Source organism: Peromyscus eremicus, chromosome 13, assembly GCF_949786415.1.
Source record: "Peromyscus eremicus chromosome 13, PerEre_H2_v1, whole genome shotgun sequence".
Lineage (NCBI taxonomy): Eukaryota > Metazoa > Chordata > Mammalia > Rodentia > Cricetidae > Peromyscus > Peromyscus eremicus.
In genome coordinates, this window is record NC_081429.1 from 40,349,627 (window position 1) to 40,366,592 (window position 16,966).

General features: G+C 39.8%; 1 protein-coding gene across 1 annotated transcript in view; it reads left to right on the forward strand.

Moving 5' to 3' along the window:
• Bard1 (BRCA1 associated RING domain 1) overlaps positions 1–15,934 on the forward strand; it is a 68,126-nt gene extending 52,192 nt beyond the window's left edge. The window contains exons 10-11 of the mRNA XM_059278012.1: positions 14,070–14,167; positions 15,456–15,934. Of these exons, the coding sequence (XP_059133995.1) occupies positions 14,070–14,167; positions 15,456–15,788 (431 nt within the window). The 3' untranslated portion in view covers positions 15,789–15,934. The remainder of the gene's footprint in view (positions 1–14,069; positions 14,168–15,455) is intronic.
• The last annotated feature ends 1,032 nt before the right edge of the window (positions 15,935–16,966 follow it).

Here is a 16,966-nt window from a genome sequence, read left to right on the forward strand (position 1 = left end):
CCAAAACATTTCTGTAAAGTAAGACTGATTAGGAAAGTATGTGTCCAGAAGTCTCATTGAGTGGGACAAGGTGGCACAGGCCTGTACTCCAGCATTTGGAAAGCTGAGGCAAGAGGAATAGGAATTCAGAGCTATCCTTGGCTACAGAGAGAGTTCCTAGCCAGCTGTTATGAATAGATTCTCTATCAAGCAAGTTAACAAACAGCAAAAAAGAAGTCTCCCATCAAAGATTCTTTAATAATAAAAAATATTTTAAAAAAAGAGAAAAAGATTATTTCATCAAAAAGGACTGTTTTGCTAGGCAGTGATGGTGCATGCCTTTAATCATAGCACTTGGAAGGCAGAAGCAGGCAGGTCTCTGAGTTCTAGGCCGGCCTGGTCTATAGAGTGAATTCCAGGACAGCCAGAGCTACACAGAGAAACCCTGTCTCGAAAAACCAAGTTGTGGGGGGACCCGTTTTTCTGATAATTTATTTAAAGTAGGCAATACAAGTGGAATGAAAATGTGTCTGTATTACAGTAGCAAGAAGAGGAGAATGACCTGGGTAGGCCTAAAAACAGTGTGTCTTTATCATGACAACTGTCATTATGTGAGTACACACAGAAAACACATTGTGTGTGTGTGGGGGGGGGGCTGCAGAAGACGATTGTTTTCCTGCTTTGAAACGGACTTCCTGTATAGTCCAGGCTGGCCTCAAACCTTCCTTTTTCCTGCCTGTGCCTTCTTGAGTATGAATGCTGGGATTACAGTCAAGGGTGCCTATATTCTAATTCATTTTTAACAGTTTTCAAAAGAATATCTGCCTACTGTATTATACTACATCCTCTAGCAATAAACTCAAAGCTTCACATTCTAATACCAACTAGAAAATGTTTTTCATTTTTGTCTTTTCCAAAGATTAGTTAGACTGCTCAGGGCTTTGATCTTAAAAAGAGAAATTAAAACCTGTATTTGTAATGTTTCCTACCTACCATAATAGAGCTTTTAAATTTGTTTTGCAGATCTAGAAAGTTAAATATTTGACTGAAAAACACTGAGCATAAGTTCTCTAATTATCAGGAGAATCTTTGGACATTAGACAATTTGTTCTTTAAATAAACGGATAGTTTTGATATTATTCACAGTACAGTAAGTTCTCTAATTATCAGGAGAATCTTTGGACATTAGACAATTTGTTCTTTAAACAAACGGACAGTTTTGATATTATTCACAGTACAGGTTCAGTACTAATACCTAAGTTTTGTTTAAAACATTTTTATGATATACTAATACATTTTGTGATGGGATTGGTTTGCTTTTTTGTATGCATTACATAAAATAAATTCAGCATTTTGTCTCAAGAAGTATATATTTATGTATAAATGTACTTATAACTAGAATATTAACATGATGTATAGGAAAAAAGTAAATGATTACTGTAGACGGAAGTTTCTGTCCTGCCTGGTCCCACAGCTATTCAGTCCCAAATAAACACACACAGGCTTATATTAATTACAAACTGTTTGCCCTATTGCTCAGGCTTATAACTAACTAACTCTTATGCTTAAATTTACCCATAATTCTGGTCTATGTTTAGCCATTTGGCTTGGTACCTTTTCTCAGTCCATCATTCTCATCTCACTTCCTCTGTCTGGCTGGTGACTCAGTCTCTGCCTTACCTCTTTTCAGTCTTCTCCTTCCTGCCTGGCTACTGGCCAATCAGCGTTTTATTAAACCAATAGGAGTGACAGATCTTTGCAGTGTACGAGAGCATTATCCCACCACAGATTACTAAGTAGTACTTAGGATAAAATATACTGTCCTATGATAGTATTTTCAGTGATATTCCAAACTGGATGTTTATGATGACACGTGCTGGTTAATTTTTTATCACTTGACACAGCTAGGGTCATCTGGGAAGGGGGAATCTCAAGTAAATGCCTTCATCAGATTAGCCTTTGGGAAAGTCAGTGGGGCATTTCTTCATTAATGATTATAGTGGAAGGGCCCCGCTCCCTGTCAGTGGTGTTACCCTTGGGTAGGTGGGCCTGGGCCATATAAGAAAGGTAGCTGAGTAAGCCAGGGAGAGTAAGCCAGGAAGCAACTTCCTCCATTGTTCTGCTCCAGTTCCTCCCTCCAGATACTGGTAGTGTCATGCCCTGTGTCCCACCCCCACCAGTCCTGTCCCTAAGTGCAGGCCCTGACTTCCTCAGTGATGAGGATGTGATCAGGACATGTAAGCCAAATAAACCTTTTCCTTCCCATGTTGCTTTTGGATCATGGCAACAGAGAACCCTACTTAGGACGGAATGAACGGAACATAAATCGAGGTTTGCTTGTCCACTTTGAGCCTTCATTTTTCGTTCATTCATTTCATCCAGTGAGCTCATTTCTCTGCTGCTTACCTGCCACCTGACTCTTGAGAGATTGTGGTGACAGTGTGCTTTGTTACCTTCCATTTTGTCTTTGTGTAGAAAGTGTGATTTTTTTTTAAGTGTAGCTCAATCATAGTCTATTCATTCGACTAAAAATTCTAATATAAACACATTTGCAAAGGAAGATTCCTTTGGTTTTACAGCCTGAGTGTCAATTTTTAACTGAATCAGACAGGAATTCCATGGATGTTTATTTATTGTCATGCTGAGTGACATAAATTCCTAGTTTAGTTCTAATGCCATATCTATTCAGACTCATGGTTTTGACGTGGAGTGATGTTTATGTATTCTAACTTTCTTAAAGGAAATTTGTTGACTGAGAATGATATTTAATTCCATGCTTTCAGTTGGGAAGAGCCAGGAGCCCCGGAACAATAAGAGTTTGTTAAAATCTATGACTTTGTACTGCTCTAGCTTTTGAAGAGAGTGAAGACACTTCTTTGCTTTCCATGTAAGATAGGCCTTCTCTTCCTGTGAACACTCTACAAATCTATATCTTTAAGTTCTATTCATGTTGATGTATTCTTTCATAATTTTGTGTGGCTGTGTATTTGTGGTAGTTTGAATGTAATTGACACTCATAATCTCATAGGACATGGCACTATTAGAAGGTATGGCTTTGTTGGAGTGGGTATGGCCTTGTTGGAGGAAGTGTGTTACTGTGGGGGTGGGCTTTGAGGTTTCCTATGCTCAGGATCCCATTCAGTGTCTCAGTTGTCTTCCTGTGGCCTGCATATCAAGATGTAGCCCAGCACCATGTCTGCCTGCATGCTGTCATGCTCCCTGCCGTCATGATAATGGACTGAACCTTTGAAACTGTTAGTGAACCCCCCCCCCACCCACCCAATTAAATGTTTTCCTTTATAAGAGCTGCTGTGGTCATGGTGTCTTTTCACAGCAATAGAAACCCTAACTAAGACAGGGTTCAAGGGCACTCTTTTTTACTCTATTTCCTTTGTTGATCCTTTTCTCCCAAGCTTCAGAAAAATTACTCAGCTCAATAAAAATTGATGATCATCTGTGTATCTAAAATGAGGATATATCTACAAATTATGTTTTTATGAGCTGGAGACAGGAACGGATGCTAAAGGAATGCTTTTCTGTATAGTAGAAATCTCTTTTTTAAAAATACTGATGTAGCCCTGACAATCATAAGCTGTCTGAATATGCAGAGACCCCTGGCCTTGCCAAGGTCTCCAGAGCTGCTCTAATGACTTTCTGTGAATGATTTTGAGCTAAGTAGTACTTTGGGAACTGTGCTGCTGCTGCATACATGGAAAAATAACGCATTTTCCAGGCCAAAAGAAAACTAGCATGAAATAGTAGGTGTGGTCAAGAATCGAGCTGGCCTCAGAGTCTGTCTGTACAAGTGACTTGTTACCTCGTCCCTGCAAAGTGGTAGCTCCCGGGAAAATCTTAGTAGAAAATGTTCAAGGTAATGAAGATGAAATAAAGCGTACCTTATATGAGAATGGGGACTCGACACATTCAGAGTATGTACAGTTCCGGCCGATGGAGAAATCTGTGTTTACATACGTAACTATCAAGTCAGTCTAGTTTGAAAATTATTAGTGGAGAAAACGAGCAAAACTATGATCTTGAATTTGCTCTTTTCTTCAAAAGGAAAAATATAAGTATCTTTCTGCCAAACTTTCAATAGCAAATGATAGCATAATTGTTGGACATTATTAAACATTTAAGATGGATAAGAAATAATTGTATTAAATTTTAAGAAGTAGCATTAAGTTGTTAGTAAATGACTTGTTTTTAAACTAATGATGTAAATATAGAGATTAGGAATTATGGCATATATTATACTTTATGAGTTAATTAACAGGAAGGTTTTTAAGTTATATTTTAGAGATTACAAGAAACCTCCAAATGGGAAGTAGGTTAAGAATTCCTGTTGCCATTTGCCTAATTTCTGTGGAATAAATAAAAGTTTCAAATATCTATTATTTTAAATAAATAATATTTGGCTGGTTGATTCTTTCATTTCATTGCTGATATTACTTAATTACTGCAAGTTTAGAGTATCTCATGTGTATTCTTTTACTTGATTAGTGGATCGTTTATTTGATTAATCTCAAAGGAGGTTCACAAGGATTGAAGTTTGGGTTGTGGCAAATGTCTATTGGATAGTGTGTCTTCATTCTGGAACCAGTCTTGGGGTGCCAGTTTGACAGTGGCAGTTTTGGCATCAGATTAGAGAAACTCCTTGACCCATTGAAGGCAAAGATAAATGTTTTGTTCTCCTCTAACCCTTCTCCTGGCAGAGTCCTCAGCACTTTTTACCGTGCATTGTGCTTTTTGGCTAGTCTCTCAAAAATGACTTTTCCTGTTTAACTCTTAATAAATGGGTCATGTGGTCTACAGTAAGAGAAATGGGACATATCTACTCTAAATAGAGATAGCTGATGTTTCTTGAGGTGATTTTTTTTTCATAGCCAAGAAAAAGACTGAAGGAAAAGCCGATGAGGAGTTGGAAGATATCTGAGTTTTGATCTCAGTTGTGTCCCCAGGAAAACCATTTAAATCTCTGAGGGTTTCTGTAGTCTGTTTGATCTGACTAGGCATTGGAGTTGCAACCTGAGGAATAGATGCCACTCAGCTGCAGAACTCCCCCAGCTTTTCTTTTTCTTTAACTGATACTGGGTGGGTTGTGAGGAGCTTCAGAAGAATGTTTCTTAGCTCAGTCCCTGATGATTAGAGCACTGAATCTTTCCTGGGAGTCTCTCATCTGGCGAGAAGAGGCTAGCCCAGCACACCTGTGGGTTAGCAGCAGCAGTGGACCCCCCCCTCTCCCCCCCCCCCCCCCCCCCCCCCCACCCCCCCCCCCCCCACCCTCCCCCCCCCCCCCCCCCCCCCCCCCCCCCGTGGTCACAGTCCCTGTGCTGGTGCATCCACCTCTCCTGCTCTGTTCCTTTCTTGCTCACACTAAGGCTGGTCACCTAAATGAAGAACAGATTGCTGAGTTCAAGGCACCTTTCTCTTTATCTGATAAAGATGGCAACGACGCCATCAAAACAAAAGAACTTGGGATTGTCATGAGGTCACTGTGTCAAAGCCCAGGAGAAGCTGAATTACAGGATCTGCTCAGTGAAGTAGATCCTATTGGGATTGGCACTATCCACTTCCTAAAGTCTTAGACCATGATGGCTAGAAAAGTGAAACATACAGATAGCAAAGAAATCTGTCAAGTGTTCCAAGTCTTTGACAAGGATGGTGATGGCTACATCAGTCCAGCAGAACTGTATCACAAACTCACGACAGACTTAGAAGAAAAATAACAGATGAAGTGATCAGAAAAGCAAAATGAGGATGGGCAGAGTCCCCGGAAGATTTTTGACATATAATGACCGCAAATGAAGACTTACTTTCAGCTACATTCCCCCATGTGCAACAATCACACTGATTCTTTTACTTACCTCTTGCAAGGAAAAGGGTCATGTACTGTTTTTACACAGCAAAAATGGAGGTCAGAGAACCTTACACCCATTCACAAAGTCTGCATGTATTACATTGTGGTCCTGTCCCTTAAAGATCATGGTTCACATCAGTTTTACAGTATAAATACATGGTTTGCTTCAGGATGGTGTACAGAAAATGGCTGAAGGATGAACTTGAAACACAGTCCTAGATGTAGGGTGGTCCTTTTGTATTTCCATGTGTTTCAACCCCATGGTGACAATGACACACCCTGGTAACTTACCTCAGCATGTTATTTAGTTCTGTGTGCGTTGTACTAGAGTGGGGGTGAATGTCAGGCTGTCATACACTGTTAGTAAGACATCCTTACCAAAGGAACATTTCTGGACTCTGTTCTTACACCTTGTGACTCCTTGGCATGAAGCCCACAGAGGGAGGCTGTAACTGTGGACTTGGGCACAGCCATCAACATTGGTCTTCAGGAAAGAGGATCTGGATTAATTCCAACTTGTAAATGTTCCTCTTATTTTTTCCAATTAAAAAAAAATAACAAGGTTACTTATCAACTGCTATAGAGCTGAAGATTTTGTGAGCTAGGGTATAAGCACTGGTCCCTTCCAGTAGGAAACCGTGCTATTGTTTCTATGGATATTTTCTGTCTCACATCTCCCTAGCCTTACTTAGCAAACTCTATCTATCCAGGCTGTGTTCTGTTAACTGGCAACGGCACATTGTTAGAATCAACAGATACTATTGTGAGAGTTAAAATAATCAGCCAACTAAACCTTCCAAACAGATAAAGCGGCCCCCATAGGCACCAACTGCCTTATTCTGTAATTGTCTGCTGGCTACTCCTGATACAGTAGGCATTGTTGCACTGGTATTCAGCTAAAGATTGGACTGCTCTGCAGATAGAATTAGGAGTGGATGGGTACATATGCTCAGTGATACAAATGAAAATAATAGCTTAGATATCAAAGAATGAGTTTGTTGATGATTTTGCTAGAATGCTGATACCTTTTAGGTTCCCATTTTGTATACAAACAGTATGTGGTCAGCATACTGGGCATTGTTGCTAAGATAGTATTTTGACCTAGTCACAAATTTTGAGTCTCATTTTCAATATACAGTAAACTTCATTCCACATACACTCCCCTTTCTTTTGAAACAAGGTCTCACTCTTTAGCTGAGGCTCTCCTGGAACTTATTGTGCAATCCAGGCTGGCCTCAAACTCATAGAAGTCCTCCTGCCTCAGCCTCTCCAGTGTTAAAATTCCAGATGTGAGCCATCATACCCAGCCAAAGTTAATACATTAATAGTAGCTACACCAGATAGCATTTTTAGCCATTCATTATTTAAAATAATGCTATTTCAAATACTTTATTGCGTGCCAATATAATAAATATTATAAATAATAATTTATAAGTTGGAATAATAAGATTTAGGACTTCAGCTCAGCAAACTCAAATGATACAATCTTAAAAACTGGGGGAAGCCGGGCGGTAGTGGCGCACGCCTTTAATCCCAGCACTCGGGAGGCAGAGCCAGGCGGATCTCTGTGAGTTCGAGGCCGGCCTGGGCTACCAAGTGAGTTCCAGGAAAGGTGCAAAGCTACACAGAGAAACCCTGTCTCAAAAAACCAAAAAAAAAAACAAAAACAAAAAAAAACTGGGGGAAAGATATTTGAACACCAAAATACAGGCAAAACCAACAAATTAATAATCATACAAATAGGGAATTATGGGAAGTTATGAAGTGTACAGTTTTTAAGATGTATTTTTATTTATATGTGTGTATGAGCATGTGTGTGCAGGTGTCCACAGAGGCCAGGAGAGGCGTGGGATCCTCCAGATGTGCAGCACAGGCAGTTGTGAGCTGCCTGATACGGGTGTGGAATCTCACTTTTATCCTCTGCAAGAGCAGCCAGGGCTCTGAACCTCTAAGCATCTCTCTAGTCCCTTGTGGTTGAATTTTAATGCACATTAACAATCCTAAAGGAAGGAAAGAGTCTATTGACAGCACTCCACTTTGGGAGAAATGGGGTATTCAGTTGCTAACATTTTCTTTTTTAATATTATGCAACTTCTTGGAACACTCAAAGCAGCTTAAAATCATTTGATATATTCACAGTCACGCCTTTCACAGTCCAAGGTTTAGCTTGCATACTAAAAAATATATTCTTATGAAAAATGCACAAGCTTTAAAAAGCTAAGCAGTCTTGGGTTCAAATTCCCATTCTACCACATGTACTAGCTAAATGGCTTTGAGCCAGCCAACTACATTATGCTTTAGTTCTCTGAAACGGAAATAATGCACAGTAAATCCTATTGTTGTGGATTCTACATTTTTGAATTTGCTTTACATGCTAAAATTTTGTAATCCCCAAGTCAGTATTTAAAAAGCCTTTGTAGCCATGTGGAGTGTCTTGGGATTTGAGATGCAGATGAACATGCTCCCAGCTGCGACCAAGCTTGTGGTTCTCTGCCTTCTCTGTTCAGCTGCACACTGTAAACAAGGGGCCCTCTTTGAGCATGCAGAGTGTATTTCTCACGTTTTTGTGTTGGTGAGTCCGTGCTTAAAATAGTCCCCAAGTATAGTGCTACAAAGCTGTTCACCATTCCAGATGCAAAAAGACGATCTAGAGAAACAGTTGGAGGGGATCTTTATCCAGGTCCAAATTCTAATGTTGTTCCAATATTAATGAAAGGTATAGTGGAAGAACTATGGTGATTTTAAACACATATAGAACAAGAAGTATTCATCAGTTTACAAAAATGTTAGAACCAAGGTCGTGAGCCCAGCACTGCATTTCCAGAGTAGTCTGAGCATCTCCACACTGTTTGCAGCTTCTTTCTACAGATTGCCCACTGCAGGTAAGGAACACCAACCACACCAGTCTTGCTGAGTACAGGGACCAGCACACAGAGTGAAACAGATGTGGGAGCTGCAATCCCTGACAATTGTCAGGGTCTTCCATGGGCACAGTGCCGTCATCACTGGTCCTTTAGAATTAGAGGAATGGGACAGCAGGGTGGCCCAGCAGGTGTCAAGCCTGATGATCTGAGTTTGATCCCTGGGCCCCACCTGGTAGGAGGGAAGCAGCTCCTGCAGGTTGACCTCTGACCTCCACCTGAGTGAGCACTCTCACACATATAACAAAGTAAATAAAAATAATTAAGTGAGGGCTGGAGAGGTGGCTCAGAAGTTGAGAGCACTGGTTGCTCTCCCAGAGGTCCTGAGTTCAATTCCCAGCATTCACATGGTGGCTCACAACTATCTGTAATGAGATCTGATGCCCTCTACTGGAGAGCAGATATACATGCAGGCAGAACACTATACATAATAAATAAATCTTAAAAATAATTAAAATGATTTTAAAAACAAAGTTAAGCTGTTTTAAAGAGAAAATGCAGTAGGTTGTACTTGGTAGTGTTATGTCTTTTCTCCTGTAATTTCGTCAGGAACCATTAGGGTGTAGTTTTAGCTAGTTAAGAAATATATTTCTTTTCATGTTCTTTGGTTAGGCCCTGTGCTCATTACTATTTTATTATTTAAATAGTGGGGAATTCATATTTTTGGAGTATTAGACAGTACTAATGCATTTGGATTATAACCCTGCATCTGTTCCTGGGATGACTATGAGATTACACAGCATTCATAGATTTCATTAAGTAATGTTGCTGTGGTAGCTTTGTGCTAATGAAAATGAATGAAAAGAGGGTGTTTTCAAAAAGATTTACAGGTACTAAGAATAAAACAACAACACATAAGCAAGTCCCTTCGATTCATTGTCTACTCATCTGTATCCAAGGAAGTATTGAAACAGTTAGATGTTTCCATATTTCCTTAATGATATTCTAATTTTCCTCTCAACAATTAATATTTCATTTTTATGTAATACCAGAGATGAAAGAATTAAAACTCTAGCTATGCACAGTTTCCTACCTCACTACAAATTTTACGTTTCACTTCACTACCACAGCCAAACCACTAATACTTCTAGAATATTTCTCCAGCAATTTAAAAAAAAAAGGTAAATTGGTCTAGAATTGTGTTTTAGAAATAAGTATGCATTCAAACATTTTTACTAAAAAAATCCAATTATTTTTGCTTTTAGTATATCTGAACTAAATGTGAAATGTAATGGAATTTTTTTCTTTTAAATTGCCTCTCTGTCAATCTGATATAACCTATTCTTCTGAAGGTTTGTAATTAGATTGGGAGAGAGGGAAAAGGTGAATCTCAAAAGCGAGGATCTGCTTGTGTCCGACTGTATCCTTGACCCGAGTTCCATAACTGGCTTTGTAACAGAAATGCAAATCATGCTGAGCTCTGGGAGTTGCTGAACAGGAGTAGAGCCTGCCCCTTGGCATCGCGTGTGCCTTGGCTTGAGCTGCCTGGCATCCTACTGACATCCTTCATATCTTTGACACATATGTACCTGTGAAAGTTTATAATGGATTAGGACAGTAGAGCTGTGAAATTACATTCATTCTAATTAAGAACTCACTTAAAATAAAAGCCTTCCAATTTTAAAGAAAGTTCAAGGTAAGTTTTTGCAACAAGAAAGTATATAGAACTTCTTTATGGAGACATAAAGTTCAGTTTGTAAACAGTAGGTGCTTAATAATAAAACTGCAGAAGACCCTAAGGAGGAAGGCTGTGTGAGCAAGTCAGCAGCTTCTGCTTCCCTTATTTATAAGTGATCGTGGCAAATCAAAGCTCAAACTACATTCATTCATTCATTCATTCATTTATTTAGTAAAAGATGTCGTGAGCTTTAGTTTTTGTCCTTTACTCCATGTTTGCAGATTGACTCATAGATGTTTTTATATTCTAGTTTTGAGTAAGAGAAAAGAACGCTTAACAACAGTTCCCTCAAAGTCTAGGTCAGGCTGAAGTGAGCTGTCCCCCACTCTTGGGAAGAAGAGATCGTCTTACATGTCACCTTCATGGTCTTTCTTTTCTTGTCCTCACTCTGTTCTGTTTATTTCAAGCATGACATGGGACACTTCTGGTGCTGGCAGCAGAGTGACACTTGCTTCCAGGCCAGGCCTGCCCAGAAATGAGCCTTTTATGGCCCTCTATAGAGTCAAGGCTGAGGTGTCGCCCTTCATTGGAGTCCAGTCACTGGCAGTTTTTCCCTCTTAGGATGTTAATGTATTTCTAGCACATGTCTAATTTTTAGTGTATGTTTATATAGATACAGATTCCTTCTGGATAGGTTTTAGATAACAGTGCTTGAGGAGATCACATTTTCATATCCCAAACTACTTTAAAATAGCTAGGAATTTGAACTGTAACTCTGATTGTATTATTATTTTTTTAATTATTTCTACTTTCCTGTTGTTTTCTCAGTGATGAAATTGAGGTCATTGAGTAAAATAATCTCAAAGACAAATAGAAAATTGTCTGGAGATTTTGTTTTTATAATGAAGATAGTTTATTATAAGATCCATTTTGAGATCATGTTTTTCAGGCTTTCGATAGACCCTTTGTTTTTAAGTTTATTATTTATAACATCTTTAATCAGAATATAATTATATCGGTTCTTCCCTCCCTTTCCTTCCTCCAGCCCCTCCCACTCACCCTTTTCCCAACCCCTCCACTGCCCCCACTCTCCAGCTGATAGTCTCATTGCTTCGTATCTGTTAAATACACACGTGTATGTGTGTGCACGAAGAGCTATCAATAGAACCTGTCGAGTCTATTTTTGTTGTTTGTGTGTGTGTGGTTTCAAGGCTGACCACTCTGCACTGCTCACCCCATAAAGAGGCTCATCCCTAGGAGAGGCTGATCCTAGGAGAAGCTGATGATAGTTGCCTATATTCACGTTTTCCCTCTTCCATGTTAACATGTCCATTATAGTACTATTGTTCCTGCTCTATTTCACAGCATACTTCTTGGTGTTCTGGCTCTTTTTCCATGATATTCCCTGAGCCATAGACCAGGAACTCCTCCCTTTAGTCGTTTGATCTCTACATTGTGTCCAGTTGCGGTTTTAAAGAGAGGCTTCTTTGAATGAGGAAGAGTGGTTGCACTTATCTGTGGGTATAAGGATAAGATTTGAAACCTAGTAAGGAATTATACTGGCCTAGCAAAGTGGCAGTAGAAGATTCTTTTCTGAGGTCCGTGACCTCACCAGCCCCAGAAAGCTTGCCATGCTGGTAGTTGTCATGGTTCAAAGGTGTTGTAGCTGGGTAGGACTGTTAATTGCTTATGTCTCTTGGCAGTTTGCATAGCGTTTTCTGGAACCATGAAAGCTATCCTGGAGGGAAGATGCTTTCAGGTCAGATTCAGCTTGAGTCATCTGAGCCTTGTGGCCCACGGATGCAGTGTTCTTCAGCATTGGGGCCCAACCCTGAGAGGAAACCAAGGGCTTCACTGATAATCTATATTGCTTTGGAAGTCATTTGGACTATCGTGACCTGTGGTGATATGTTATGTACCCTAATAAACTTTGCCTGGAGATCAGAGTGACAAAGGAACAAGCCACCTCTTAGCTCTAGGACTCCTCATTAGGATTCATGTTACACTGACCAACTCTTCAAAAGGAGACTTCTTGTGTCTGATGCTGGGGCTTTTGTTAGTTTGTGGTTTTGGGGGGAATATTGTCAGCCCAAGTGGCTTAACTTCCTCATACATATGTTCACACGTATATATGTATATACATACATGTATGTGTTGTATATAATTTTACGTAGTTATAAAATAATATGATTCCTTGATGCTTGATCAAACAGCATTGGCATTATTTGTCCCTCAGCCTTCATTCTCCATCTGTATTGACCTCCCTCCACCCTCCCTGGTTGGATCCCCTTCCTGTTATCCATTGTCCCTGCATATTACCTGTACCCTGCTATTCCCTACCAAGGGCCTCCCCTGCCTGAGGTCTCTTTACTTTTCTGGTGTCTCTGGTTACTGCATGTTGTAGTAACATCTGAGGAGTTGAGACTAGGAACTACTGACAAGAGAGTGGCATTTGTGTTTGTGGGTCGGGGTTACCCCATGTCTTGCATTTTATGCATAGAAACTTGTGAGACAGGTGGTATTGTTAGTTCGGCTTTTCTTTCTTTCCACAGGCAACAAAACTAAGCCTTATAAGTTTATGTAATTATACCAAAGCACTAAGTCATTTGACTTTAAATCTCAAATTTAGTTGTGTGAATTCAACCCAGCAGTCACACACACACACACCACATACACTCTCCATCCTAAAGTGCTGCTGCTGCTGCTGCTGCTGCTGCTGCTTAGGTTGTATTGTCCTATGTGACTGGTCTTGGGTGTGTTATTTTTAGCATGCAGTCAGGCCGTTGACGGTGACTGTCACTGTCCCTGCTACGGTTCTTCCTTCTCAATACACAGCAAGAGCACATGCTTTTTAAGCTGAAACTGTGAGCACACTTGCCTAATGCATAGGAAGAATTCTTTCTCCAGAGAATAGCAAGCCAACTTCTCTACAGGAGTGATGTCAGGTCCCAGGCATGTCATGGGCTCTGCTCAGTATTTATTTTAACAGGTGCTGCTGAGCCCCTGTTGTGTGGCTAGCTGAGGAAGGTGCTGTGGACAACTGTAGTTTCCTAACATTGGGTGTCTAACAGGGGACCATATTTGCAACTGGCAAAATGAGCAGATTAAATGTTCAGTCCAGTCTGGACTGAACTTACTCATTGCTTAAAAGCTTCCATAGGAAGGAAGGATGGATTTCTTACTTTTTTTTTAAGTACAGAAAGCTAAATTTATCAAATTTTCTTTTCTTTTTCCATGTGGGTTTTGTGTGTGTGTGTGTGTGTGTGTGTGTGTGTGTGTGTGTGTGTGTGTGCATGTGTTGATGTCAGAGGCAGACATTGGGTCTCTTCTGTCATCCTCCACCATTTTTTTTGAGACAGGGTCGCTCTTGGAACCTGGAGCTTACCATTTTATCTAGGCTAACTGGCCCTTGACTGCTGGGGGATCTGCTTGCTCTCCACAACCCTAGCACCGAGATTACAGGTACATGGTGCCACACAATTGGGGATCCAGACTCAGTTCCTCATACTCGCATGGCACACTCTTCACTGTCTCTCCAGCCCTAACTTTATTGTCTTTTCTTTTGTTATAATTGGGATTTTAAGATTTCAGAATATTTAGGATATTTAGGGCAACCATGAGGAAGAGACTAACTTAGATGAATTTCACAGATGCTCACCTGCTCTGTGTTTGATTAGTCCTCATTTCTTGTCAGGGGTGAAAGCCTGTCTGCACAGCAAAGGACGTGAACAGGAAGAAAAGTATGAAGTTCCTGGAGGTCCACAGAGGAGCAGGCTCAACAGAGAGCAGCTGGTATTTTTCTTTTACATACTACTTGCTTGTTCTTATGGCTTTACATCATTATCACCATCCGGAAAACTTTGCCCTTTCAGCCAGTACAGGTGACTGATTAAAATTTTAATTGTGCTTATTTCAAGCACTTGATTCTGAAAGATGATCACGGTGTGCAGTAAAATCCAGAAGGTAATAATTTCATACTGTTAATGGATTTTTGGCATCTTGAACATTCCCATAAAGCTTTCAGAATCTGAGGTAAATCTCAGATACAGGAAGTAGCTTGAAAGAAGAGTTACAGCTGCTGCTCGGATTTAGTTACCATATGTTTTTATTGCCACATATTGCAGTTTTAATGGACAATATTCCATTATTCTGTCGATATGTAAATATGGTAGAAATGACAAAGACATTTTCTAATTGGATCTGTAGCCAGGACTTCATAATCTGTTGCGTACTGGCAGTGCATCTCTGGAACCCTGAGGCCACACTCCTACCATGGCTGCCCAGGAGTCCTTCGGTAGCATGTAGGGACCTGAATGTAGAGGAACAGAACTGAACTGTGTGTGGGAAAAACACTGCTTTCATAGTTGAAACCCAGCCTGGCATTACTAATACTTCGGATATCTTAGAATTTGAGAGATTTAAATCCTACCCATGTGGACAAGAATCCTGATGGAGGAAATTTGATGAAAAGTTGTGTTTTTGTTTTTTTAAATTTTGGACAGGATCTCACTATATAGTACAGGCTGACCTTGAACTTGCTTTACTCTTTTCTTGGCTAGCCTTAGTGATAGGATTATAGGTGTATACTGCTAAGCCTGGCTATAAGTTGTTTTTTGGTTTTGTTTTGTTTTTCACTACAAAGCATATCTGAAATTTTAGGAGAGTAAAAAGGAATCAGGCTGTGGCTGAATATTAGATGAAAAAAATCATAAGTAAGAAACTCTTATATTCATGGCTGGAGAGTTAAGAGCATTGGCTGTTCTTCCAGAGGACCTGGACTCAATTCCCAGCACCCACATGGCAGTTCACAACTGTCTGTAACTCCAGCTCCAGGGGATCTGAAACCCTCACACAAACATACATGCAAGCAAAACACTAATGAACATAAAATAAGAATAAATAAATCATTAAATTAAAAAAAAAGAAACTTTACTTTCTAAGTATACTTCATAAGTATATATGCCAGCCCCTCATTAGGACACTTCTTACTGACTCCTGACTTGTTCTATGTCTTTCATTCATATATAGTGTTTTAAAATATTTTGATCTACCTCTAACAATTGTTTTCTTGCCCTTTCAGTTGCCAAAGCTGTTTGATGGCTGCTACTTCTTTTTGGCAGGAAACTTCAAACATCATCCAAAGGGTGACCTCCTTAAGCTCATTGCTGCAGCAGGAGGCAAGATGCTCAGTAGAAAGCCCAAGCCAGACAGTGATGTGACTCAGACCATCAACACAGTTGCGTACCATGCCAAACCTGATTCTGACCAGCGTTTCTGTACCCAATACATTGTCTATGAAGATCTGTTTAATTGTCGCCCAGAAAGGGTTCGGCAGGGCAAAGTCTGGATGGCTCCTTCCACCTGGCTTATCAGCTGTGTAATGGCCTTTGAATTGCTGCCTCTTGACAGCTGAGTATCATACGTGAACATTTTAAGTTGAACATGTATGGTTTATGAGAACCCAGCCATTGTGATGTGTTTGATCATTCGAGTTTTTATGGATAGGTAGAACCATTGTATTTTCCCCCTCTGAATTGCTAAATAAAACAATTGATGCTAGATTAGGAATTCATTTAGATGCCAAAATTGCTTTCAAGATTTTGTATTCTCTTGAGGTTGGGGCTGTATAGTCTTCATGAACCATGCATGAGGCACAGGGTTCCACACTGGGAACTGTAAGGAAGTTTTTATTTTACAAGTGGCCTCTGATTTTTGATTGATCATGTTGTCTTTCAGTTTTATCAGCATCTATCATTTAATAATTAGTGAGATGACATCAGAACTACTTGTTAAATCTGTAAGTGGTCTATCATTAATATAGCATCTTTTAGTTAACGCTATCATCAGATGATTTATCCTGCCTTTGTTATAATGATAATAGAGCACCTATCTAAGTTTGCCACTAGAGTTTAAAAGTTCTATTTGCAGTTATCTTTTTCTTACATTGTGTTTTAGATTCTTATATTTTCTTGGCCTTCATGTTTATTCATTTTTAAAATCTGTGTACACATTAGGAAATCATGATTTAAACCATTGAATGTTAGTGGCAAAATCATCAGTGTGTTTGTGTTCATGCTTTTATTGTGTACATTTGCTGTCTGTCTACTGTGCCTTTGTGCACACCTCTTTTCTGTAACTTATTTTAGTGTCACCATTTCTTAGAAGGTCTTGCCAATTTAGAAAACTCAACGTCAATACATTAGATTGGAAGAAGTGTTCCGTTTATGGTAAATCTTTTTGAACATTACTAAAGTAAGTCTCTATAAGGATTAATCCCCTCCACCTTCCTTCCTTCCTTCCTTCCTTCCTTCCTTCCTTCCTTTCTTTCTTTCTTTCTTTCTTTCTTTCTTTCTTTCTTTCTTTCTTTCTTCTTCTCCTCCTTTTCTCCTTCCTTCCTTTTATTTGTGATGCTGGATATGGAAGTGAGGATCTTATGCATACTGGGTAGTTACCTACCACAAAACTATCCTCAGACCAGGTTTGATCTTTCTTCCTCCTTCTCCTCTTCCTCTTCCTTCTCCTCCTCCTCCTCTTCTTTTGGTGGGTGAGGGTTGGAGTGGGGGCCTTGCTCATGCCAGGAAACTGAGCTAC